Source organism: Artibeus jamaicensis, unplaced genomic scaffold (assembly GCF_021234435.1).
Source record: "Artibeus jamaicensis isolate MK-2021 breed Jamaican fruit bat unplaced genomic scaffold, CSHL_Jam_final contig_525, whole genome shotgun sequence".
Taxonomy (NCBI): Eukaryota; Metazoa; Chordata; class Mammalia; order Chiroptera; family Phyllostomidae; genus Artibeus; species Artibeus jamaicensis.
Window position 1 is genome coordinate 11,594,874 of NW_026521874.1, and position 26,542 is coordinate 11,621,415.

At 53.9% G+C, this 26,542-nt stretch overlaps 2 protein-coding genes across 3 annotated transcripts in view; one reads left to right on the plus strand and one right to left on the minus strand.

Moving 5' to 3' along the window:
• Positions 1–143: 143 nt before the first annotated feature.
• KCTD10 (potassium channel tetramerization domain containing 10) lies at positions 144–25,236 on the plus strand. Of its 2 annotated transcripts, none has more exons than XM_053669829.1 (7): positions 144–220; positions 7,124–7,337; positions 17,042–17,211; positions 19,968–20,057; positions 20,356–20,408; positions 21,681–21,876; positions 22,605–25,236. In XM_053669829.1, exons 1-7 carry the CDS (start codon positions 218–220, stop codon positions 22,827–22,829), a joined length of 951 nt encoding a protein of 316 aa, XP_053525804.1. In that variant the 5' UTR covers positions 144–217; the 3' UTR covers positions 22,830–25,236. The 2 variants fall into 2 exon arrangements, with proteins under 2 accessions (XP_053525804.1, XP_053525805.1); XM_053669830.1 differs by having other exon boundaries at positions 19,971–20,057; positions 22,605–25,234.
• A 52-nt stretch (positions 25,237–25,288) lies between these two features.
• The window catches only part of MYO1H (myosin IH), a 65,081-nt gene continuing 63,827 nt past the window's right edge, over positions 25,289–26,542 (minus strand). Inside the window, exon 33 of the mRNA XM_037156181.2 lies at positions 25,289–25,982. Within this exon, the coding sequence (XP_037012076.2) occupies positions 25,959–25,982 (24 nt within the window). The 3' untranslated portion in view covers positions 25,289–25,958. The remainder of the gene's footprint in view (positions 25,983–26,542) is intronic.

A 26,542-nucleotide genomic window follows, 5' to 3' on the forward strand; every position in this document is an offset into this window, starting at 1 on the left:
ATATGCAGCCATTCCAGCCAGGCATGTTGGAAGGAAAGCGGCTAATATGTAGGAGTACATCGGACCCTTTAGGAAGGTGCTCTCTGCGGGGCGGAAGTGGGGTATGGGCAGCGGAAGTTTCCGCCCCTGCCCCGCCTCCGCCCCTGGCTCACGCGAGCTGGGTGTTTCCTGCCTGTTTCAGTCCGGGTTTGGAGACTCCGGAGTCCTCCAACTTTTCATGGTAGGGAGGGCGGTTACCACCGACCGGGGCTTCTGGGCGGCCGAGAGAGCAGGGCACAGCCAAAGTAGAAGGGGGAGGGACCGACAGGAGGGGGTGCGATAGTGGCTGTCGCGATAGGGAAGAGGCATTTGGGGGAAAGGATGGGGGCGAGGCCGAGGGTGGGGGAAGGGCATTAGGTGGAGAATTTGAGGGCGCGGGGGGGAACCCTGGCTGTTGGGAATCCAGGAAAGGGCATTTGGGCTTGGAGAGTAGATATGTGTGTGGATGGACGGGGCGGGGGGGGTGTCTGTGAGTCTCGAGTGCTTGTTAGAAATGGGAATTGGTGATTGTGAAAAGAACAAAGAGATGTCACTGAATACCGACATTTTGGGGTGGAAAACTAGGGTTTGGGGAGTTGTGAAAGAGAATGAGTAGGTTAGGAGGGGGCGAAGTGGGATTCCTTGGGACGAAGAGTTTGGGGTTTTTGGAAGTTGTAATAGGTTTCGCTGGGTTTCGGGGAAGTGGGGAGCTGCTTGCCTCCAGGTGCCTCTGGGCACAGGCGAGTTAACGCAAGTGTACAAGACATCGGCCGGCGAGTGTGCGTTCGGTGCTTAGAACTCCCGCGGAAGGATGCTAGGAGCCTGAGGTCAGGGTACCTTCGCCCCGGAGTCCAGCGCCTTATCTGGCCCTGGGTACCTATCTAGGCACTTCTGTTGAGGCCGGAGGTAACCGCACCTAATGAGGTGTGGATGTCTCACAGTCTCCCAGCTGTGAAAAGTTTCTGAGTGTTTGGGTTCCTCAAAAATTTATTCCTTGAACATCTCTTTATCCTTGGATAAGAATGAGCAAAGTTCAGCCCAGACCCTCTTTTTACTTGTCTGCCAGTGTCTCTTCCCTCCAAAGTGCAGCCTTTGAAGGGAGGATCAACCCCAGGGACACTGCTGAAGAAAAAGGAGCCAACCTGTATCTGAGTTTGGTCTGGTCCATTTCGTGTGAAATCAGGACCACCTCAGGGGAAGAAGGCATAAACCAGTGCTTCTCACACTGTGGCCCGCAGACCAGCAGCATCAGATGGAATTTTTTCAGCCAAATTTTCAAGTCCTATGTCTGTTGAATCAGTCTGGGGTGGGGCCCAGCAATCTGTTTTACAAGCCCTGCAGGGGATTAGAGCAATGATTTTTGATTTGGGCTCTATGATGAAAAGGACGAGAGAGTGGGAGTCCGAGGACCTTAATAGTTCTGACTCTTAATTTTCTCCCCTAAAAAGTGGGATTGGTGACAACATTTTCCTCACTAGACTGTTACTTGCCTGCTAAACACAGGAAGAGAATGTTGTTCCACAGGACACTTGAAAATGGCAGTAGCTGTCCTGTAGGTTTTGCATCAAAATAATGCCACACTTAGGTGGCTGATTGCATTTACTGTATTTTGCCGTGTATAATGCACTCCCGAGTATAAGACGTATCCATGGTTTTTGTGCGCAGTATGCACGGGATTATACTGATGGTATGTGGTCATTATGCCCATGTGTAATGCATCTCCTTATTTTTCCCTCAAAAATTTGGGCACAAAGGTGCACACTATACATGGCAGAATCTGGTAGTTTGGTTGCAGTGGGATCACAGGCTTTTGTAGAAATGCCCTCGGTTCAGGGGAAGTTGTATAATTAGCCCCCAGGCAGTGACTCAGATCTAGCTGGTTAAAAAAGCAGCTTTGTGGTTCTCAGCTCTGACCACACATTAGAATCACCTGAGGAGCTTTTTCAGTTTTGTTTATTTTTAGAGAGAAGGGAGAAGGAGGGAGAGAAACATTGATTGATTGCATCTTGCACACCCCCAGCTGGGGGCCTGGCCTAGCAACCCAGGCCTGTGTCCTGACTGGGTATCGAACTGATGACCTTTTGGTCTACAGGCTGGTCCTCAACCCACTGAGCTATGCCAGCTAGGACTGAAGAGCTTTTTTAAACTCTGGTTTCTGAGCTGCCACGCTCCTCCTTTCCCCTCTCCAAATTTGATGCCTTATTCTGGCACAAAGCCCAGGCATTAATACTTTCTAAGCATCTGCAGGTGCTTCCAGTACAGCCAGGGCTGCGATCTCTGGTTTTAGGGAAACCTTGAGGGGCAGAAGGAAAAGTACATTGAGAAAGAACTAGGTGGTGGGTACTTTAGCATCCGTTCCTTGGGGGTTATTATGAGTGTGTGGCTTTATCTTTCTTTTACAAGTGAGGAAGCTGAGGCTGGGTAAAACAACTTGTCTGAGCAGCAAGTAGGAAGTAGTGAAACTGGGCTGTAGTCCAGGTCGACCAAACTCCTGATCAAACCTTCCGCACCGTCTCCCCCAGCACACGCATGAGGGAGGCAGTTCTTCGGAGAGGTGTACTGAAAACATCAGTGGGTGAGGGATGCCGTGCCTTTTCTCCTACTGTACTTGCCTAGGACTCCTTTCAAGTCAGCATTCTTTAAAGAAATTTATTTATTTTTAGAGAGAGGAGAAGGAAGGGAGGAAGAGAGGGAGAGAAACACGTGCCCTGACCAGGACTTGAACCAGCAACTTTTTGGTCCACAAGCTGGTGCTCAACCCATAGAGCCACACCAGCCAGGACTCTAGTCAGCATTTGAACCCCTTCAGCCGACTTTCATTTTGTTAAGCATGCATACAATTGCTTCCTGTTTGTGGCTCTGAAACTGTGAAGCAGGGGTTTTTATTTTTGATGCTTTGTTCTTATTCGTGGTCAGGAATGCGGTGGGTCCGTAGAGCAAAAGGTCCGGAAACTTCTCCAAGGCCACGATGTTAATTATAGCCTAATTAAGGCAGACTGAACTTTTTAGAACAGCGGGTTGCTATCCTAGCTGAACGTTGTAATTACCTGGGGGACTTCTAAAAGTCCTGTTGCCCATGCCGCAACTCCAGACCAGTTACATCAGAATTTCCATGGCTGGGACCCAGGCACAGCATTGTTTTCAGTCCCCAGGGGATTCTAATGGGCAACCAAGGGGAGGGCCACTGTTTAGAATCGGCAACACTATACTGTACAGGGGAGATGGAAAGGAGAGAAGCCTTGACCTAGCCATCCATCTCACTGGAAGAAACTTCTTTTCCTGATTGAATGGAATCCAGTAACCAATACTTCCACTATCAATCATCTCTCTTCCTTTTAACTGATTTTGCTCTCTCCTGTCCTACCTCCCTAACCTCGTGAAAAGTGAAATCAAACCTTGGAACAAGTTAGAAAGCAGGGTGGTTGGGGACTCCTCTGCGGAGAGGTTTGCTGTGAGAGACGTACTGTCTCCTGCTTTGTATCCTCAGCTCACTGTGACCTGGGCTCTGGGACAGGAACAAGAGCCAGAGTCTTTTCTCCTTAGGGCCCCTCCCAGCAATGAAGCGGCCGACCTGTAGAGGAGTGGGCTCCGGAGAGGGTCAGAGCTTGCCTGTTCCGAGTCTCCATCTAGATCAGGCTGCTTTCTGCCTTTATCTCTGGGTAATTCAGTCAGGTGTCAGCAAGACGGGATCAGTCTCCAAAGAGAGGAAAACCTGAGACTCTGAGAGCATTCTCAAGTCGTCATCATTCGCGTGTTCCATGTTGGGGTGTCTGCGCCGAGCCAGGGACTGAGCTGAGTGCTCCGCGGTGTCCCTCACAGCAGGCCTGGAGGCCTGTGCTGCTCTCGTCCCCGTTTGACAGATGGGACTGAGTTCAGGCAGGTGACTCTCCCAGGCTCCCCCAGCTGGTAAATGGTGAGTCTGGGGGCTTAATTCCCCTCTGACTTCCAGACCCAAGCCCATAGCCACACATCGCCTCCCAGCTTTGCAGAGCTTGTTCCGACTTTATAAAGAAGGGGGTGGGCAAAAGAAGGGGGTGTCCCCCACCTCCCGTCCCCCATCAGTTTTTTTGCCATAGCTCCATACAGACCAAGCATGACCACAGACAAAGTCCTGGGCTCAAGGCAGGGCTGGCCCACGCCCTTCGTCTCAAACTCACTTTGGGAAGTGACCAAGTTGTGGGCCGGGATCCAAGCTCACAAAGTGGGAATTGCGATAGCTGTGTTCTGGCGCTGTTGGGGTTTTGAGCGGTTGTGTATGGAGGTAGAAATGAAAGCAGTGGTACCTTCTGTGAGGGAGGGGTCCCCTGGAGCCGCAGAAATGTTCTCTGGGTTGGAGCGGGCGGAGTCTCCGATGCAGATGCAGCCAGTAACTGACACTCACGCAACCGCATACTCCAAATACACATGACCACACAGATTATCTTTTTTTAAAAAATATTTCATTTATCTATTTTTAGAGAGAGGGGAAGGGAAGGAGAAAGAGTGGGAGAGAAACATCAATGTGTGATTGCCTCTCATGTGTCCCCTACTGGGGACCTGGCCTGCAACCCAGGCATGTGCCCTGACTGGGAATCGAACTGGGAACCCTTTGCTTCACAGGCCCACGCTCAATCCACTGAGCTACACCAGCCAGGGCCGCAGATTATCTTTAAAAAGGTACTGGAGAGCCCTGGCTGGCCTGGCTCAGCGGATTGAGCGCGGGCCTGCAAACCACACGATCACGGTTCGATTCCCAGTCAGGGCACATGCCTGGGTTGCAGGCCAGTTCCCAGCAGGGGATGCATGAGAGGCAACCATACGTTGATGTTTCTCTCCTCTCCTTCCTCTGTAAAAGATGAATAAATAAAATTCAAAAAATAAAATAAAAAGGTCCTGGAGAGCAAAAACACATAAATTATACTTCATGGTAGGTGCCTTACAAAATGCTAGACCATGTCCCCAAAACTTATTTTTGGGGGGTAAGTTACTTCTGTCGTCCCATGGACAAGGAGTTTTTCCGGGGAGGGGTTGGTGATGACTGCTAGTGTCTGGTCCCTGGGGACCGATTTCCAAGGGGAGCCAGCAGCGAGGGGGCACCGCCGCCTCTGGCCTCTCTCACGTCTGGCCTCAGGCCACAGACCCAGGCGAGCCGAGCTCAGACACCCTGAGCTTCCGGAAACTCACCTTTCTGTGAGGTTTCTACTGGATGAAGCAGAAACTGTTTCCTGAGGTACCACTTGTCCCTCCAGAGGCCACGCTTTGCCAGGCCGCCAGGCTCTGACGGGAGGCTCCTGTGGGCGATTTCCAGGCCAGTCCTTCGGGGGGACCGAGGTGGAGAGGACCGGCCGCCACCTCTGCTCCGGCTGGTCAAAGGCAGTTCCTTACTCCAGTGAAAAATGACATCTGTGTTTTAACAGCTGTGAGTGTAACCCTGGGTCATTGTGAGAGATCTACAAAAGACAGGCGTGAAGAACTTATTCGTAAAAAACAATTCTTTTGTAATGTCAGCACTTTTTCAGTTTCATGCTGTATCCAGTCCCACAAGGAGCACACCTGTAGTCAGAGTTGTTTATTTCCTTGATGCGTCAAGGGACCGCTGCTGGGCATTGCGGAGGATTGCGACTTGCCTTGAGTGGTTTTGGGAACGGTTTGGGGAATGGGGTTCTGCCCTGTGTTGGATGCTGTTGGGAAGCGGGGCTAGTTCTGGGACGGGGCCTCAGTGGTTCCCGGTTTGAAGGCGGGAAGCATGGAATGGGGCTAAAGCTTTCCTCGGTAAAGCGGCAGCAGGATGTTGGCTAGGATAAGGGGATGCTTGGTGGGTTTTGTGTTTCGGACAGTGTTGCTCTTCTCATCTTTGTTCGGACAATTATGGAGCCGTCTTACTTGTGTCTGATCCATCAGCAGCTGCGGGGCCTTGTCTGTGCCATGGAATCATCCACGTCCGTGTGATGTCAGGCCAGGCCTGGCTTTCTCAGTGCCGTGGCCCAGATTCAGTAAAGGTTCAGCCCACTCTTGGGCATCTTCTCCAGCTATAGAATTCTACTAAGTCAAGAAATGCTTTTCACCCTGGCTGGATGGCTCAGTTTGTTGGATCGTCGTTCAAACCCAGACACCAAAATATTCTGAGTTTGATTCCAGTCGGGGCACATACAAGAGGCAACCAATCTCTGTCTGTCTGTCTGTCTCCCTCTCCCCCCTTCTTTCTTCCTCCTCCTCCTCCTTCTCTCCTTTCTCCCTCTCTCCTTTTCCCTTCCTTCTAAAATCAATAAACATATCTGCTGGTGAGGATTTAAAAAAAGAAAAAGGAAAAAAAAGAAAAGGGGAATGTTTTCTGAGTGCTGAGTGCACAGGTGCCAGGTACCAGTCTGTGCCACGCTGGCTCGGCCCGAGCGCTGCGTTCCTTCCTCGGACGCACCCGAGAGAGCGGGCACCGCTGCGGTGTCGGCGCGAGCCTGCTACCAGATCTTGCCGTTTGGGGCAGTGCTGGTACAGGAAGTCTCTGATTTTGCAATAGCTTGCTTCCAAGAGTTTTTACATCTGCTCTTTGGTTCTCAGAAATACTTCTTTCCTGTAGCAAGTTTTTGGAATGGTAGTTGGAATCTTACCTTCATAAACGCTTATGTGATCTGTCACTCAGCTGCAAGGTGGCACTTTTGGCTGCTCCGTGTGCATGGCAGGAAGGAAAGAGAGGCCTGGTCAGCGCTTCAGGCTGCAGCCAGTGTGTCAGTTTATGTGGGGCGTGGGGGCGTGGAAGTCCCCCTAGCACAAGAGTCAGTGGCAAAGTGGCCCCTGCAGGGTCAGTAGGTGAGGTCAGCGTATGAGGCCATCTGGGCGGGGTTTGGAGCCGATTGGAGAAAACATGCCCCTTGCCAGGGACAGCCTATACCCCAGGTCCCACCAGTTGTTGCCCTGCTGGCCAAGTTGGCCTCTGGTTTTAAGACAAGCCAGAAATCCACATTTTTTGGTGAACTCTTCCCGAGTTGTCAACATTGAAAGTAAAGCTTGTTTTAAAAGCAGTGTACACTTGGACTAAGCCATCTAGAGGCCAGGTTCAGCCCAGTGGCTGTAGGCAGTAAACCGGGCCTGGTGCCATGACCCTGGTGACCCCGTGTCTTCTCCCTGGCAGGAAGAGATGTCAGGAGAAAGTGTGGTGAGCTCAGCGGTGCCAGCAGCTGCTACCCGCACCACTTCCTTCAAGGGCGCAAGCCCCAGCTCCAAGTATGTGAAGCTGAACGTGGGCGGCGCCCTCTACTACACCACCATGCAGACGCTGACCAAGCAGGACACCATGCTGAAAGCCATGTTCAGCGGGCGCATGGAAGTGCTCACCGACAGTGAAGGTACGCCCGCCCTCCAGGCGGAGGGTTGGGGGGGCATGCTGTGGTTGGGGGGGCATGCTGTGGTCAGGGGCCTCACCGAGCTCAGAAGACCACCGCGAAGTGCGCAGCTTTCCCCGCAGCTGCAGACCTCCTGTTGTGCTCAGCGTTGTCATGGTGTGCGGGGAGTCTCGAGAATGAGTAACAGGGAGACTGGGTCTAGTCTGGGCCGTGTGGTCAAGGAGGGCTTCCTGGAGTGAGTGACATTTAAGCTGAGACCTAAAGATGACTAGGAGCCAGCTGGACAGGGACTCACAGTCTTGTCTTTGTTGCTCTTGCCATTCAAAGTCGTTGATTGGCTGTGTAACTCTGAGAAGGTCACCTTCCTGCTCCAGGCCTCAGCTCTGTAAAATGGAGGCTGGACTAGCCACCCTGGTGGGTTCCCATCCTGTTCTCTCCACAGTGAGCCTCTGACCTCACAGTGAAACTCGTGTGAGTCACAGCATTTTCTCTGGTCACTTGCCTCCTAGGATGGGGTTCCAACAAAGAGTCACAGCCCTGGGACTGAGTCACAGCTCCCCATTCAGTAGCTGGTGACCCTGAGCAAAGTGTTTACCCTGTCGATTCTCATTTCCCCGCTGGTGAAGTGGGCACAGTGATCCCTACCTCGTGGGGCTGTTGGCACGTAGTAGGTATTCAGTACGTGTATTTTTGGTACTTCCGCTCCCGCCCCCCTTTTTTTGTGGGAAGTCATGTCAGTAAAAGGCAAAGCAGTATTTAAAGTCATGTTACCATGACTACTTCCTACCCACCTGCAACAAAGACCCCCCAGAGAAAGGGGAGTGCTCTTACTGGCTGGGTTTAGGGGGCAGGTTGCCTGAGGTTTAAAAGTGGCCCCGTCCTGCATTCCTTAGCCTGAGATTGTGTGAGACCAGGCCAGACCATAACCTGGCTTGACCCAGCTGAGCTGCTTCCGAGGCCGGCCTCGGTGCCAAAGCCCCTGCCTCCACGGGGACAGCGGTTCCTGAGAGGGCGGGGGAGTTTTGACACGGGGTGGGCTTGGGGTGACTAAGCCCGGTGTGCACAGTGCATTCTGTGGCCCTAGGAGGGCTGCCCACCACTGGGGTGTTCCTCTCTGCGTCCTGGGGAACGCCAGGCTGCAGGGCTGAAGTTCTGCGTCTTTGGGCTCCCCTTGAACTGGGCTTTCCAGAACCGCATTCTGTCTGACTCAGAAAATAAGAGCTTTCTGTGAGTGGGAGGATCTGCTTTGCTGAGCGACGCCCAGCACCGCCCGGAGTGTTTGTGGAAATCAAGACAATGGCGCCCCAGCTGCAGGAAGAAGCCGGCCTTATCTGAGAGCCCAGGACTACGGGGGCTTTTCTTCTGCCCTGCCCCGCCTCTGGTGGGGCGCAGGAAGAGCAAAGAGGGAGCCCCGTCTCCTTGAAAGCCCTCGCCTTGGTGGCCTAACACTTGTCCCAGGAGAGACAGAGTCCTCGGATGCCCCTGTCCCCAAACGTGGAGTGGCAGCCTGGGCTGCTAAGGCTTCTACATCGCTGCTGGAGGACGTCCTGACCCCTTGCTTCCTGGAACACCCAGCGCTCCGGGGGCGCGGCGCTGTCTGCGACACCTCGAACCTCAGCTGTTTTCGTTTCACTGGGGCTCCAGCTGCATGTACCCCCTTATGAAAAGCCCCCAGTGTGGCATTTAGTGTTGTTTCATTCCTCACCTTAATCTTTGGGGGGTGGGTACCATTCTGTTGTTACAGCTTGAGAAGTGAGAAGTCCACTTCTCATGGGAAATGCTTCTTCAAAAGCTCCTGAACTCAGGACTTGCTGGCCTTTACCATCTGCTCTCTGTGGTCTGATGTGGTCCCACAGCCCTGTCCAGGTCGCCTTAGTGTGGCAGCCTTTGGGTTCAACCGCTGTCTTAGGGCTGCGGCCCTTTAGGCGCCCTGTGAGGGCCTGGGCTGGCAGGCTGGGCATAGGGGCCTCCGGCCTGCACAGCGGTCCCTGTTGGGACACGGCGCAGCCTGACCCAGGGCCCAACTGTTGCCTCCAGAACACCATTGGGTCCACAGTTTGGGGAAACTCCCTGCATCTCGCAGCTTCACCCGGGAAGGCTGGCAGCAGCAGTGAAGTTCGCCACAGACGGGCTGAAACACCAAGTGCAGCTCGACTGGACAAGGGAACCCAGCAGTAGAGCCTTCTGGCTAAAGGACAGGCGGCTCTGAAGGCACGGAATGGAGCGTGTGTTCTGTTGCTAGAAATCTCTAAAGGATGCCTGAGACACCGGTCTCCTCTGGGGCGGGGGCCACGAGCCAAGGGTGCTGGCAGACTGTCTGGTGCCCGCGCCCTTCTGCCTGTCTCAGTTTGGCACCGTGTGTGCGTCATTCCTAAACAGGAGCCCGGGCGTCGGAGAGACGCGGGCCTGGGTCTGAGCCCTGCCGGCGGGTACGGCTGTCCCGCTTGGAGAGGCCTCTGTGAACCCAGAGTTGTGTAGTGCGGACAGACTTGCTGCTCGTGGTGATGGGACAGTGCGCGAGCCAGTTTGTGTCTGAGCCCCTTTTCCTCCTCTGGGAGTTGTGATTTAGGTAATAGTTTCAGATTACAATGGGGATTAAATGAGGAAATTAGAAAGCACTTGATAGAGGGCCCGTCACCTTGGGACACTTGACAAGTGGGAAGTGTTCGTTGTGGCTTTAGTCCTGCCTGGGGTGGGGTGGGGTGGGGTGCGGAGGTGGGGGGCAAGGACTGGGAGGAGCGGGGGTAAAGCTGGTCTTAGCAGCATGTAGGGGAGCAATGGTCACCCTGGCCTTGAGGAGGGTGTGAGCTGCAGTCCCACGGTGCCCCATGGGGGTGGCTTTCTTGAGAAGCTGAGGACACTGTGGCAACAAGCTGGCCGCCGCCAGACTCCTTCCCAGAAAGGCTCCGCTCTCACCAAGCTCGGGCTTTTACCTGCGCTCTCATCAGCGTCTCCATCGGCCATGGTCTCTGGGTCGCTTTTCTGAATGAGAGTCCTGTGTCGCTCTCACCTGTGCTGCCCGCGTCAACTCTCCTGCTTGGTGCAGCACTTCCCCCAAAACTGTCTCCAGGCTCTTGCTAATGTTGGCATGAGGGGGTGTGTAAGCTAGATAGAAGAAGCTAGATGGAATCGTTAACCTTACTGGCCCATGTTCCCCAGAACACCAGTGGGGCCGTCAGGGCGCTCTGACAACTGCAGTACACAGGGGGGTTCCCCGAGATCTCCAGGCCGCCTGCCTTTTATGCAGTTCTGAAATATGCAGATAGCTTTAGAATTTGGATAATGTAACAAACTGCCCTGCGCCCCACTCAGACAAGGAATACAGTGTTACCTGGGCTGCTAGGGCCCCTCTGTCCCCTCTCTGTTTGCCCCTCTCCCTGCCGCAGGCGACCACGGGCCTGACTCCCGGTCTGGAGGCAGTGTTTCAGCCCTGGTGGCACAGGGTCCGGCCCCTGGGGAGGCTGGGGGGGGCGCTGGGGCGTGAGGGCTCTCCGGGGGGTTCTGACGTGTTCCGTGAGGCGGGCCTGTGCTGCTGTGGATCTCCCTCTTCACACCGATTTCCCGGGTCCTGCAGATCCTGGGGTGCTGTGCTGTCCTTTCCGTGGTCTCAAGGTACCTCTGGTCACTTCCTCAATCTCATTGTTACCCCATTCTTTATTTAGTAATATAGTATTTAGTCTCCATGTATTTCTGTGTTTCTCAGTTCTTTTCTTGAAACCGATTTCTATTTTTTATACCATTGTGGTCAGAGAAAATGCTTCCTATGATTTCATTCTCTTTAAATTTATTGTGACTCGTTTTGTGGCCTAGTGTGGTGTGTCCTGGAACATGTTCCGTGTGCACTTAAGAAGAACGTATCGTCGACCGCTCTGGGGTGACATATTCTGAAAATAGCACTTAGGTCCTTGTGATCTAGTGTGTCACCGGAGGCCTTTTTCCTTGTCGATGTTCTGTCGGTGGGTGTGCAAGTCCCCCGACAACTGTGTCCCTGTTGATCCCTTTGTGCTCATCGGTGTTTGCTTTGTACATTAGGGTGGCCAAAACGTCCACGTGGCTCTTTCCATAAAATAAAAGACAGATTTGTAATTTTCACCCATCACTTTATTGGTTTGCATATCTCCTGCGTGACAGAATGTTGATGGTTCTCAGTTAATATCTTGATCTAATAACTATCAACTTCAACTGGCCAAACCGACCATGGAGCATCTTCCAGCGGAAAATCTCCAGTACAAGACGTCACACCACTTCTGACACCTTCGCTCAGTCACAGCACCTTCTCCACACACTGCACAAATCTGCTGTTTCGCGTTTCAGTTGCATTTTCACCTTTTTGAAATAATGAAGCATAATATGCCAAAAATGTTGCATGTTTCCTTCCACCTTCCATATTAAAATGGCGGCACAAAAATTTGCCAGTTTTGATAAGGTTTTTTAAAAAATGCACGCTGATGTGACAGCTGCCAGGGTACAATTTAACAAGACGGTTTCCAACGAAGGTAAAGACCACTGAGCGCTGCGGGAACCGTGGTCCTGCGGAAACATCTAGTGAACGTGCCCACCAGCCCCGTGCTTAGGGGCGTCCCTGCACTGGGTTCGTAAATGTCCACGGGGCTCTGGTCCTTCTGTCGGGTCGACCCCCTTCTCAGTACGTAGTGTCCTCTGTGTTTCTCATTGCCGCCTTTGTTTTAAAGTGCATTCGTCTGGTATAAGAGATGCTACCCAGCTTTTTTTTTTTTTTTAACTTGCATTTTCATGAAATATCATTTTCGTCCCTGTTCTTGCAGTCTGTGTTTGTCCTTTGGTCTGAAACGGGTCGCTTGTAGACAGCGTGTATGAGTATGTGAGTCTCCTTTTCTTGTCCATTTACCTGTCCTGTGTCTTTTCATTAGAACATTAACCCATTTTCACTTAAAATGATTATTGATAGGTACATTTTTATTGCCATCTTATATTCATATTTATATATATTTTCCAAATAAGTCCTTTTACAGTGGTTGTCTTGTAACACTGGTTTGGTGGTAATGAACTCCTTTAGTTTTTTTCCTTAACTGAGAAGTTTTTCTCCTTCAATTGTAAATGGCGGCCTTGGTGGGAAGAAGAGCCTTGGTTGTAGGTCCTCACTTTTTTCATCACTTTGAATATTTCGTGCCAATCCCTTCTGGCCTGAAGTGTTTCTGATGAGTCAGCTGACAGTCTTGTGAGCGCTCCCTGTGGGCAGCTGTCTTTTTCTCTTGCTACTTTGAAGATTCTCTGTCTTTAACCTTTGCCATTTTACTGATGGTGTGTCTTGGTGTGGGCCTGTTCCTTTTCATCTTGTGTGGGACTCTGCACGTCCTGGACTTGTGTGCCTTTTTTCATCACCAGATTATTGCAGTTTTTAGTCATTAATTCTTCAAATAGATTCTCAATCTCTTGCTTTCTCCCTTCTTCTGGTACCCAGAGGTCCCTTAAATTATCCTCTTTTTTTTTTCAATTTTTTTTCTTTTTGCTGCTGTGATTGGGTGTTTTCTGCTACCTTGTTTCCCAAATTGCTGATTCGGTCCTCCGCTTCCTCTAATCCACTGTTGCTTCCTTCTGGTGTATTCTTCATTTCAGATACTGTATTCTTCTTTTTTGACTTTTTAAAAATGGTTTTTGTTTTTTTTTTTATGCTTACTCTCTTTTTGTTGAAGTTATCACTGAGTTCATTTTTTCCTCTGAGTTTCTTGCACATCCTTTTAACTGCTGTTTTCAAACCTGTGTCTGGGAGACTGCTTACCTCCATTTACTTCTTTGTCTGGGGCTTTCTCCTGTCGTTCCCATTGGCTGCCTCTGTTGGTTTCTGTGCAACCTGCTATGTTTTCCATGTGGGTGTATTTTTAAACATTATATAAATGGTGTTACATTGTTTGTAACCTTTCCGCTTTTGCTTTACTTAGTATCTTGCTGGTAAGATCAAGCCATTAATAAATAGTTCTACTTCAAACAGTCCTCTGACCCAGAATGTTCCATTCTAGGAAGATACTGCCGACTTTGCATTCATGTTCTGTTGATGGTGTTCACCGATAAGAGCATTAATCATTCTGGAAAACACCCTGGCGTGTGTGTTTCCCTAGGGCAGTGCGTCTCAGCCTTGATCACCTGCGGCACACCCAGAAAATCACATTTTCACTTTGGCAAAGGCAGGCCTCGGACTCTGCAGCCCCTGCCTGGTTGCCTCCGGCTGCAGCGTTAGGTCTCACAGGCCGTTGGGAGCTCAGTCCCGGAGTTTCTTCCCAGGAGAGGGGTTGGGGAAACATCTTCAGCTCAATTGGATATTAACAGTTGTGGCAATTTGCAGTCCCCACAGAGGCACTGCCACGCCTCGTCATTGTTGCCAGTTTGGTGGTTGCCAGTGGTACTCTGTCATTTTAGGAAACATTTCCTTGTTTCCAGTGGGTTGAGCATCTTTTTGCATTCGAGTTTCATCGCATAGCTGCCTGGCTGCATCTGACTTAGGCGTTTTCCCATTTTTGCTTTGTAGAAAGAAGTGTCTATTTTGGATTTTATTCTTTCATGCTTTTGTGTCATTAACATAAACAGCATAAGTTTGACTTGTTACAGCTTTATTAATAATGGTGCCTCGGTGTTTACATCGTCTTTTGTTGTTTTTTTATTTTGGTCTCCTAGCTACCTCGGTGGTGTTCACCCAGAGATGGCATGGATCCCCAGGGGACATTTCTGGTTGTCACAGTTTGGGGGCGGGAGAGCCATTGGCATCCAGTGGGTAGGGGCCAGGGGTGTTGGTGAATACCCTACAATGTGCAGGAGAGTCCCTTCATAACAAAGATGTGTCTAACCCAAAATGTCAGTAATGCCGAGGCTTAGAAATCCCGCCCTAGAGATTCTGATTCAGGAACAAAGCCGCTTCCTAGTATCTGAATTTGTAACACGTACCTCAGATGACTTAGCATCAGGCAAGTTTGGGAGCCCCAAAAATGCAGAGTGCAAACACCTCCGTATGGCGAGGAGAGGCCAGTGGTGGCTCCCTGTAGGAAGAGGGGGAGGAAAAGGAGGGAGAGGAAGTACCGGGTGTGCTGGTGGGTTGGAGAGAAGGCAAGCCCGGTGGCCCAGTCCCTCAGACCCTGCGAGCAGCCTCCAAGGTGCCTGCAAGTCACACAGATTCCCTCCCGGGGGCTGGGATGTGTCTCCTTGGGATGCTGCCGCGGCTTTCTTCTCAAGCAGAGTTGATGAAATGTGCAAAGGGTTCACTGTCAAAGACCTAATTTGAGTTCCACGGACAGACTCAGCATTGTGCTGCAGCTACTTCCTGTGATCCTCTCACTGTACCTTTAGCCGGCCCTGGGAGGCACCATCTTTAGAAGAGGGAAGTGCCGGACACAGGTTAAGTGAAAGACAAACGTCATCCAGCAGGTACGCAGAGCTGGGTTTCCAGCGCGGGCCCACGCTCTCAACCCCTGCGCCGTGCTATGTCCCGCACTGTCCCTGAGCCTCTGGTCTGCACTCTGCCTGTTCTCTCCAGCCTTGTCAAAGGGACCCCCCCCGGCACCCGTCCCACTGCCCTGACGTGTACAGCTTTTCTAAACAAGCTCCGTGGCGGCAGGAAAGACGCCCCACGGGCTCAACTTCACCTGCTTTTCTATATGCAAAGCTGCTTCAAAGGGATCGATTCCTGCTTTGAAAGCAACTGAAATACTTTAAAGTCTGTGTGCTAATTGAAACCTCATGGAAAGTTCGCCTGGCTCCTTTGCCCTTATTTGTCCAAAGCATGATTCCTGCGCCACAAGCATTTCCTGGCGGCATTCTTGAGCTGGAGCCAGTGTCACGGCCCGCCCGCTCGGGTATGGAAACTCAGCGAGAGCCAGGGTCGTTGAGATCCCTCGAGTGAGTGAGTTGGCGGGCCCCCGCTCCCTCCGGGCAGCTGAGCGGCCTGTGCATCAGAGACAGAACGTGGACGTTTTCCTCCCGGAGCAGCTGTGTGGAGACGGGGGCTTCTCTCGTCTCTTCTCCAGTCTCTCCTCCTCCGTGAAAGCAGTTCTCTTAAGTTTCTTCCTGCGCTTTGTGGTCTGGCTCTGCCTTCCCGACTCGGGAACGTCGCCGAACCTCTCTGAGCCTCTGCGTCTGTCTGTGGAAACCGCAGTGGGCGAGACCCCCCACAGAGGACGGGTGGGTAGGTAATGCTGCCCTCCCACACCTTGTTAGCTGTGGGAGGGACGGCACGAGGCCCAGGGCCACACAGGGGCTGCGGCTGGTGGTCCGCCAGCCAGCCCGGTGCAGCCCGCAGCTGTGCCCTGGTTGCCCCGGAGTGGGCTCAGGACAGGTTCTTAAAAAATTAGTTCACCATTCTTTAAAAACCAGGAGATTGCACAAAAGTTTACATTTTTGCCTTTGTTTGGAGCATCAGAGGCTCCCGCAGCCCCACACCCACGTTTCTGTCTGGCCGCTCTGGGCTGGAGCGGGAAGACCCTTCCCCAGCACCCCGGCCCACTCGAGGCCCCGTAGGCATCTGAGCTACATAACGGACACCAAGTCCATGCTTTGTTGTCTCGGTTGTAGGAAGAAGCGGTGGGACGGTGTCCAGCAGACACTGTCAGGGCCTTGGAATATACCTGTCCTTCCTCCGAGCCAGGGTTCGACTGCAGGCTGCAGGTCTGCATTGCGTCTGCCCTTGTGGGGGCTGATTCTCCCACTTAGGAGGCCAGAGCAAAGTAGAAGGCTCAGGAGAGACGAGACCCAGGCCCAGGAAGCTTGGGCCGAGGGGTGGTGTCAGGACGGGTGTGTGGAGATGGCCGGCTTAGCAACCCCCCTGGCGATCCTTGCAGAGAGTACCCACTAGCCCACTGAAACCACGGAGGGTTTCGGCAGGGCCGGGTCGGGGGCACGGAGGGTGCCGTCTCCTCCCCCAGACACCTGCCTTTCAGGAGAGGAATTCTGAAGGCCCGCTGCGTCCCTGGCGGACTTCTGGCAGGCAGCGCTGCGGTGGAGAGGGCACCGAGCAGCGGAAAGGCTCGTCTCCCTGGCCCTGCCCCTGAGAATTTCTTCCCGTGCCTGGTTCTGGGCAGCGGGGTTTCCCTATTTCATAAAAGCAAGTTCATTTCTCTGCTCGAGGGCCAGGCCCATCTTCCCGATCGCATCTCCGTCACCGTTTTGTCTCCAGCCGGTCGCTGTCCCTAGCCAGCTAGTGCACGTTTGAGGGGTTGGGGTGAACTTTCCCGTGGTGGTGCTGGTGTTTAAAGGTCACACTCAGGACCCAGAGGTGAAAGTCTGTGGGAGGAGCCTTCTGCTTCCTTAGAAATGGCTGTGACTTCAAAGTCTGAAAACGTCTTGAAGAAAGAGGGGGTACGTAGTTTTCCTCCAGAGGCCTCTTCCTGTCGTCAGGGTCATTTGGGTGCATTTTATCCAGTGGTGGCAGTCTGGGCTGCTCTTGGGACGGTCTCGTCCAAGGGATTTTCGAGGGCACTTTACATACATGCTTTAGGCCTCGGGGGGCCACGGTGTCCAAAGAGCCTGAGACCAGGGAATGTGGGGTGCAGTGGCTTCCAGCCGCAGCGTCTGGAGGCTGTGACAGCGCTGCCTAGGCCGGGCCTGGTCGGCCCTTTGCTGGTGACTCTGTGTGGTCCCCCTCTCCGCGGGGGTGGGGAGACAGGAGCCACCCGGTTCTCCTCGGGGCCTTTTGAGAGAGGCGTGCCCCTGTGACGAGCCCTCCCCGCCTCCCCCCTCCGCTGCAGGCTGGATCCTCATTGACCGCTGCGGGAAGCACTTCGGTACGATACTCAACTACCTTCGTGACGGGGCCGTCCCCTTGCCCGAGAGCCGCCGGGAGATCGAGGAGCTGCTCGCAGAAGCCAAGTACTACCTGGTCCAGGGCCTGGTGGAAGAGTGCCAGGCAGCCCTGCAAGTAGGCACCACCTGCTCTCTCCCCCCCCCTCCCCCTCGGCGCCTCTGCAAGTGGGGGCGCTTCCCACCTCCCGGCCCCTCCTGAGGCTGAACGAGCTAACCCTGGAGCCTCTCCCCTGTGGTCACAGTGACCCCAGAGGGGCTTTTCTGTCCTGTTTAAGCCGCCTGCCTCCTTTCTGGCTGACTTCAGTCTCCATGGTGTTGGGTCACCGCACGTGTGGAGTGAGACCTTTGGTACTGGACCATGGGTCACCACAGAGCAACAGTTTCCTGAATGCATTGTGGGGCTCACTCGCACCCCACGAGTCGCCACTGGGAGCCTAGTGTGACCTCTGTAGACGCAGACACCCCTCCCCCCTCAGCTGGAGCTGGGGCAGGAACACCAGGGTCCAGTCTCATGGCACCAAATCCCTATAAAACCAAAACGCTTCTAGACATAGCCAGTGGCCGTCGACATCGGAGCTCCGGCATGGCCGAGGGTCACAGGAGTCCCTTTGGGTCATCACAGGAGTTGGCTCTGTGTACCTGAAGCTCTTACTGGGGCCTCTCTCAAGCCACATGTCTGTCTGCCCCTGGGCTGGAGCAGTACCCACAATGCCTGGCTCCTCAGGGAACTCTGCACACTCTCCCCTGAGAGTCTGTGAACTGGCCGTCCGTCTGACCCAGTGTCGTGGCCTTTACTGCAGTGTTTTCATTTCACGTGTATGTTCAGGAAACACGTACCTCAGTGAAGAAGTCGTGTGTAACGGTATCATCGAACACACCACTGAGTGCCTCTCCTCCTCACCCGCTGCGCCCAGGCAGCCTCTTCTGCTGTCTCAGCATTTCTCTCGTATTATTACACTGCTCTCTACTGACACATCCGTCTTCTACGTTACCTACGGGGTTACTGTAGAACATTTACACTTTAGCTCTGCGCTCCACTCCCCGGCCACGACCAGACTCACACCTCTCTCCTCTCCTGTTCTCTCAACATAGGTTAACACAAGTTTGGTTTGCATTGGGATGTGAACCACTGAGCCACAGAGTACACAGGGACCCCTCCCTCCCTCCCTCCTTCCCTCCTTCCCTCATGATTTTGTTTAGTTATTTTTAGGAGAAAGGGAGGGAGACAGAGAGGGAGAGAAACATCAGTCCATTGCCTTTCACACACCCCCAGCTGGGGATCTGGCCTGCAGACCAGGCATGTGCCCTGACTGGGCATCAAACCGGTGACCTTTCGGTTCCCAGGATGACGTCCAGCCCTCTGAACCACACCAGCCAGGGCATCTGTTTGCTTTCTCTCGTAACTTTTCAGTTTGCCAGAATTTGGGATTGCTTCATTGTTTTGTTTGCTTGGTTTTCTAATACACGTCCCTACTACGTCCCTAATCTTACGCCCCTGTTGGTGGGACCGGACACGTCAGTGGCTCCGTGATTCGTCTCTTGGAGACGTAGCCTTTGGGTTGCCTCCCTGTGGTTTCCAATACTCTGAGGCTCAGCTTCCAGGACTGACCTCCTCCCAGTTTCCATCGCTTTTTTCCTTCCCGTCCCAGTTTCTCAGAGGTTTGTTATTCTTTCCCCTCAGTTTTATCTTTTCAGCCCTCAGTCACTGAGTTTTCTGCTTCTGCTCTCACTTCCCAGAGCCTCTCTTCGCTCTCCGAGGGCCCTTCCCGTAGAGCGGGCCGGTCCCGTCCCAAAGGCCGCGGCGTCTGCCCTCGGGCCTGCCTGATGCTGCGCTGCCGGTCTCCGACGTCCTCTCTCCGCTGCCCTCGCTGTGTGACCCTGTCTCCTGCTTTCTCTCTCTCCGTGTGGTCTCAGTTTTGGAGGCTTTCCACGTATCATCCGATGACCGCAGCTTGTTGAAATTAGAGTGAGGCTCTGAAAAGCTGTTTGTGGGTGGTCCTTGCCCTCCGGTGGGCTTCAGTGGCGAATGACAGGCTGAAAGGGGGTCCCGCTGGGGGGTCTCTCTGGCGCTTCTGCCACCCAGCAGGTGACCCTCTCTTTTCGCCCTGTGCCTGTCTGCCCTGGGGGCTGTGCTTTGAAAATCTCCAGGTTTCTTTCCCATCTGCTGGCTTAGGTCCCAGCTTTCTCCTCCACCTTGGCTGACACTCATCTTCCACCTCTTCTCCAGCCTCCAATTTCTTAGTATCTTTCGTCTCTGACTTCACATCTCTCGTCCTTTTTTTTTTTTTTTTGCCCTCATGGGCTTATATTTTTCTATTTTTCTTAGTCATCACCGCGGGGTTTGGAGCCTTGATGCAGTCTCATTTCATCTGCCACATTTAGGGTCTATTTCTTTCTTTCTTTCTTTCTTTTTTTTTTAAGATTTTATTTATTTATCTTTAAAGGGGAAAGGAAGGAGAGAGGGAGAGAAACATCAATGTATGGTTGCCTTTCGTGCGTCCCCTGCTGGGAACTGGCCTGCAGGGAACTGGCCTGCAACCCCAGTATGTGCCCTGACTGGGAATCAAACCGCGATTGTCTGGTTCGCAGGCCCGCGGGCAATCCACCGAGCTACACCAGTCAGGGCTTTAGGGTCTATTTCTGAGTGGCTCCCCAGGCTGTGGAAATGTGTCCCCATTGTTGGTATTTACTGAGCGCCTGGCACATCGGGGGGCTCAACTCCTGGTCGTCCCCCCATGCTAATTCGCCGGTGGTGAGGGTCTTCCCTGCCCACCTGCCCTCATCAGGGCCTGTCCTTGCCCCGCAGGCCAGTTTAAATAATCCATCCAGCGCGGGGCACGCCTCCTAGGCTGAAAGCATGTTTTGTTCCAGCAGAACAAAGATGCTTATGAGCCTTTCTGCAAAGTTCCTGTTATCACCTCATCCAAAGAAGAACAGAAACTTATAGCGACGTCAAATAAGGTATGTTGGAGGCAGGCGTGTGGCATACTTTCTGCAGTCAGAGATGGAAGAGGTCCTTCTGAGTGAGCTTTGAAGTGGAAACCCGAGGAAGACCTGAGGGGGGGTTAAGGGGGAACCCATGACTCATGTCATGTCCCTGCTGTGGGGTCAGGCCATCTCTGTCTGGAGCCCCACCCCAGCCGGCAGGCTGTGCCATCTGCTCGTTGGGCCTGGGGCAGGCCCCGCCCCGTGGGAAGCCAGCAGCTCACTGCGTCTGCACTCCCAGTAAACCCTCTTCTTTTTCCGAAATAACCCACAGCCAGCCGTGAAGTTGCTCTACAACAGAAGTAACAACAAATACTCCTACACCAGGTAAGGCAGCAGCTGGAAAAGACACCAGCGCTTGCTAAGAAAGCCTCCCGCCCCACCAGCCAGGCCGGCTCCCCTCCTTCCCTTCAGATGAGGGTGGCCCCCTGCCCCCCGATCACGCCCATGCGGGTGGGCGGGAAGAAAGGCAGGTGACAGATGGGAGATGTAATCCACACGCACCGTGAGATTCGCCCTTGTCGAGTATAGGACTCAGTAGTTTTCAGAGTTGTGCAGCCATCGCCAAGCTTTTGAATGTTCTGCCATCTCCGAAAAAGCCCCATGTCCATCAGCAGTCGGTCCTCATTCCCCCCACCCCAGCCCTCGGCAACCACCGTGTGCTTTCCATCTCTCTGGATTCGCATGCACCGACAGTTCACGTGAGTTAATCAGGCAGTGTGTGGCCCTCTGTGCCTGGCTTCTCTCACTCAGTGCAGCGTTTCCAAGGTGTACCCTGTCGTAGCCTGGGTCAGAGTTTGATTCTTTTGTTACCCCTGAATAACACTCCATTGCATGCATACACCAAATCTTTTTTATCCATCCACCAGCTGACGGACAGTTAGGGTTGCTTCCCTTTTGTGGCCGTCGTGAACCATGCTGCTGTGCATATCCACGTACCTGGTCGTGTGTGGACCTGGTTTTATTTCTTGCGGATGCACACCTGGGGATGGAAGTGCCGAGTCCCGTGTCACCTTAGCTTCAGTCACCCGGGGAACTGCCCAGCTGTTTTCCATACTGGCTGCACCAGTTTACATTTCCACCGGCAATATTTGCTGATTTGTGGAATGCCTTGTGACTCTTGGGAATTTTTGGCTCTTAAGTCAGGAATCTGAGGGATGTAGGGAGACTTGGTAAGATTACTGAAGACCTATAATCTGACCAGGATAAAAATTCCCCCTCTGGCAGTTCCCTTCTGCTGCTTCTGTGGCTTGTGGGGCTCTCCTATCCCCGCCTGGAGCCCTGCCCCACAGGCCCCGTGTCCCCAGCCTTCCGTCTCTGGCTGGTGCACCACAGAGCAGCTGCGCCAGCACACTGGTTTGGGGACGCCGGCTGAGCAGCTAGAGCGGTCTGGTTTGTGGTCTTAGCTCTGCCATTTTTTTGGGGGGAGGGGGCTCAGGCGGTTACCCGATTGCTCCAACCTTCACGTTCCCTCTCTGAGCAATGGGGACCGTGTGGGGTTGGGATGCGACAGTGCAGGTGACGGGCTGGCACGTGGAAACAGTCCGTGGGGACAGTTGTTACTGGCTTGTGGTCACCTTATCAAATGCTCTCTTGCAGCAACTCCGACGACAATATGTTGAAAAACATTGAACTTTTTGACAAGCTCTCTCTGCGCTTTAACGGAAGGGTCCTGTTCATAAAGGACGTCATTGGGGACGAGATCTGCTGCTGGTCCTTCTACGGCCAGGGCCGGAAGATCGCCGAAGTCTGCTGCACCTCCATCGTCTACGCCACAGAGAAGAAACAGACCAAGGTGAGGGCTTCGAGGGGACGCTCTGGGTGGCCAGTCTGACATTTGTACTCGTGTAGCTTCCGTTACCTTTCGGGTCCTGGTAAGGTCCCGATCTTAGCAGGTCTCAGAGAGCCAGAGTGGCGTTCCCCTGGTGGTGCCCGGCCAGGAGAGGCAGTCACACTGCATCTCAGCTCCTCGGCCCCAAATGCTGGCTCAGGTGTGGCCTCGCATCCGCATGCAGCCGACTGCCCGCATCTCCCTGCCTGCAGTGATCTAATGCCCCCTTGTGTACTTCCGTGCCGCCATGCAACTGTTTTCCACCAGCATGGCCGTCCCGGGACAGTGCTGCCTTCAGGATCCTGACCTTGGCTTTCTAGTCATGGCCTGTCACTGCCATCTGACCACCCTCGTCGTACCCACTGACCTGGAGTGACCCTCCCACCCTTGTTGGCGTCCTTCCAAGCACATGACTCCTTGAGTGACCTGGGTTCTGTGGGTCCAAACCAATACACTTGACCTCTCCCTCTGCTCTGTCTCTGCCATTCCATGAAGCTCAGTCATGCTGTAAAGTGCTATTATGGACCCAGTCCCCTGTCATTGGAACTGCACTGCCATTAGATTTTCTGCTTGCTCCCTCTCCCGGGGCCTAAAGGGAGCCCCAGGGGCCTGATTTGCCCTGGGCTGCGGTACAGGCGGTAGGCTGTGTTTGGTGCTAACTTACCTGCCCTGTATTTCGGTGGGGGATGCAGGTGGAGTTCCCTGAAGCTCGGATTTATGAGGAGACCCTGAACATCCTGCTGTACGAGGCCCAGGACGGGCGGGGACCTGACAATGCGCTCCTGGAGGCCACAGGCGGTGCGGCAGGGCGCTCCCACCACCTGGACGAAGATGAGGAGCGGGAGCGGGAGCGCATCGAGCGCGTGCGGCGGATCCACATCAAGCGGCCTGACGACCGCGCCCACCTGCACCAGTGAGCAGGCAGCCGGCGCACCCCCCTCCCGCCATCCTCCCCCCTGCTCTACACTCAGAGCCTGTGCGGGCTCCGGGCGCCTTCCACTCCCCCCTGGAGTCTAGAGATACTTTTGTAATAGCCAGATGATTATTTTGATACTTTTCGACAAGGTGAATTGGTTTTTACCCAGGTGGATGCTCCCCTGCTGCTGACAAGCTGTGTCCCAGGGTCCTGCTCTGTGTGGGAGCCTTGGAGCTGGGCTCTCAAAGGAAAAGTGCGAATGAGTGTGAAGTGTACGTGAGAACTTCTGTTTGCAGTATTTATTTTTGTGGATGTTGACTACCTGTTTGAGCTTCTTGGGTTCGGTTGACAGCTGTGAGAGGGATCCTGCGGCTGCTGGCCACCAGGGGCGTCGTCAGGTTGCGTCTTTCACGTCCTCCCGCCTGGCGCACTGCCCCCGAGTCCCGTGCACTGCGCCGGGCTCAGGTTCCAGACTGGCTTTGCTCGAAGTCCGTCCCGCAGCAGGATTTCGTGCCCAGAGCTTGCTGGTGAATAACTGCAGCCGTGCGGACGGGACCTGGTGTGCTTTGTGCCTCCACACTGTTGTCCCTGTGTAGCTCCGGGTGCCTGGCTCTGTGTGAGGGGCAAGCCTGTGGCGGCCTCGGCTGGTCTGTGCTCTGGCGCTCGGTGGGCCCCCACGCATCTGGCGGAGGACAGAGCTGTCCCTGGGGGTGAGTGCTCAGCTCCATGCCTGGCTCCTCCCCCTTCCGACTGCTCTCCTTGCAGACTCACTGCATTCCAGGAAGGCCCTCTGGCCTGGCTACCAGCATAGCTGACCAGCCGAGGGACCCATTTTCCCTCAGCCTCCTTCCCTGTCAAGCTGAGCTCAGTGCTGCAAGGAGATGTCCTGCCCTTTGCTCAGAAACTCAGGGTGGCCCTGCCACTCCCACCAGCAGCCTCAGGGCAGTGTGCCTGCTGTAAACGGAGCCGGCACCTGGCAATTGATTACCTTTTGGTCTTTGCCTCTGACTTGGACACAGCACGGGGTGGCCACCAGTGAGAGGCTGTGCAGATCCCTTCGGGTCCAGTTAGTGTTGGTGTTCAGGTGTTTAAGGGACGTGTGTGAATGTGACGGGGATGTGTGCTCGTGGGGAGCTCGCTGGTGCTCGGCGGGGTGGGCGTTCTCGGTTACCTACCTCCCAGTCTCCTCTGCGCCTGTCACGGGACAGGAATGAGTTGTGACGAACACGCGAGGGTGAGACTAGACTCGGTAGAGTAGTTACAAGGTGAGGGAATGTGTACGTGGTGGTGGATGGACCGTGCCTGCTTTCCAAGGGAGGTGTTACTGTTCATACCAAAGGTATTAATACGGGCAGCCGCCAACACAGTGTATTCCAAAAAAACGAGTTTATATTTTGAAATGGTTTTTACAGCTTCGACTGTGTTCGTTCTGCCCTCCTCGAGACAGCTGTATGCCTTTATTTTTGTACCCAGCAGCAAAGCCTCCAATAACCTTTAAAACAATCGTGACGGAACCCAAAGTGGGCAGGTGCCTTTAAACTGCTCTGTGGGGAACCTTCACGTGCGGCCACTTGGGTTTTCCTACCTGCTAAGGAAAGGGGCACGCAAAAAACGTTTCTTAAATATTTTATACTGTTTGGGTTGAACTTTTTTAGAAAGTCAAAATGAATGTCAGTTCTGATGTTTTCTGTGGGAATGGAAAAGCCATCAAATATCTTGTTTTTTAAAAATGTTTACGAAGAGTCCGTTCGTGGAACAATCTGATCTGTTTGGGCTTCTGCTCCTCGCGACCTAATGTTTCTGGCAGTCCCTCCCCCCCTCTTCGCTTTCCTTCCAACTTTGCACTTACAGTTTCGAGTCTCTGCTTCCCTGGGCTACGAGTGGTCCCGAAAACATTCCAGGTCAAGGACGTGGCCTCCAGCCTTGAGCCGACAGCACGGGCTGGCCCGCTGCCGTCCGGTATGTTCTGCAAGGAACCGGTCTTTCCTAGGTTGGCACGGGGGGTGGCGCACGGAAGTCAGTATTACACTTAAGAACCATCCCAGGAAGCACTGGCCTAAGATTTGGTAAAGAGTACAACTTTATTACATTGTAATAGCTCACAAATAGAGTGGAACCGCTTTTGGTCCCCCATAATCACGTTTCCTCAAACATGCCACCTGCTGGTGGTGACGGGGCCTGTGCCGTCCCTGGCGCAGCTGCTGCTGTTGCCCTCCTGCAGGGGCTCCGCCCTCTCTCTAGTCGGGTGTGCTCGCCCCCACAGCGGCCATTCGGGGCGCGAGGCCTCGGCCGGACTGCGCGCCCCCGTGTCACTAACCCGTTTCCTTGTGCTGAAAAGATGCTGTACACTTTCGATGCAGTCACTGTTGTTGTTGTTGTACGAGCATTTGTGGACACGTGTAAAATAAAAGTTACGTGATGCTTCTACCTAAACCTGTTCGCTGACTCTTCTCAGAAACTCCCGAGCACAGTCCCGCCGCTGAAGGGCAGTTTTCAGCAAAGAGCACGAGGCAGAGACACTGCCTCCCGCTTCACCACCTGGAAGCTGCCCAGGGCAAAGGCGAGGCCGGCATGGCGGCACCTGGGTGCACACTGAGGGGATGTCCTGGGCTTCTGAAGAAGCAGAGTCAGTCAGCTGGCGGTGCCCCCCACTTAGTGCTGGGGAGGTAGGGCGTGGGGGGCACAGCCCCCCGCTCTGGAACCTAAAGTGCCCAGCAGAAATGGTAAGGAAGCGGGTGCATTTCTAAGTTCCGCTTATTTAAGGCAAAATCCAAGTTTTGCAGCCTTAGGAAATCTCATTTACTCAGACCATGTGTCACACTTCGTTGTGCCTTGGCGGTGGCTCGACAAAGGTAGAGAACCGGTTGCCTACCTTACGGCGACACAGTCAAGTGCCCGTCGAGTCCATGTCCTGTGGGGCATTTCGAACCACCCTGTCGGGTGGCTTGACTGCCTGACGAGGGCGTTGTGGTTCCGTGCCCGGGGCCCCGAGAGGCTGGGGCTGGGTGCCGGCTCCAGCTGCCACTCCATGTCTGCAGAGCGGAGGCCCTTGTTCTCCTGGAGCTGCCGTCACCTTACCGGATCAAACCCCGCCTCCCGGGTCTACTCCTCTGTCGGGTGTCCTCCTCTCTCAGGACTTCGTGCGGACGGACACCTGGAAGGCAGTCCGCGCTTAGGGTTCGAGGCCTCTCCCCTCCCCAACCTCATCCAGGTAGGTTCGGAGGAGCTTCGAGAAGCCATGTTTAGAAATGGGCTCACTGAGGCCCCTTGGCCTCTTCAGTCAGGGAGAGGCTGGGCTGTGTGACTCCGAGACAGACAGACAGACAGACAGACGCAACCTTGGAGCTTGGGTCAGCAAGCTCTGCGTCCCACGTGCCCGGGAGGGCAGAGCACAGGCCCTCGCCTTCTTCCTGAGACAGCCGTGGCTCCCAACCCCTGCCCCTCACACCGGTCACTGCGTCCACTCCACAGCCCAGGGCCCATCCCCAGCCCACGCATCACAGTGTCCGGCTGAGACGCAAACACAGGGGACTCTGGTTTGGCGTCTGAGAACCGCGGTGACAAGGCATAACACCCTCGCCGTCCAGTGACAAGTGGGCTTTGTCACTGAAAACCAAGGAGGGTTGAATGCCACCTTCTGGTTCACGTTAAATGTGCCCAGTCACCTCTTTTTCCCCTTTTCATTCACTGTTTGAATCGCCTTGTCCTGTTTTC

Bases quoted from the DNA above. Each gene is read 5' to 3' on its own strand.
- KCTD10 (XM_053669829.1), top strand. The intron at 7,338-17,041 runs GTACGCCCGCCC...CCTCCGCTGCAG, and splicing joins AGTGCTCACCGACAGTGAAG to GCTGGATCCTCATTGACCGC. The intron at 21,877-22,604 runs GTGAGGGCTTCG...TGGGGGATGCAG, and splicing joins CAGAGAAGAAACAGACCAAG to GTGGAGTTCCCTGAAGCTCG.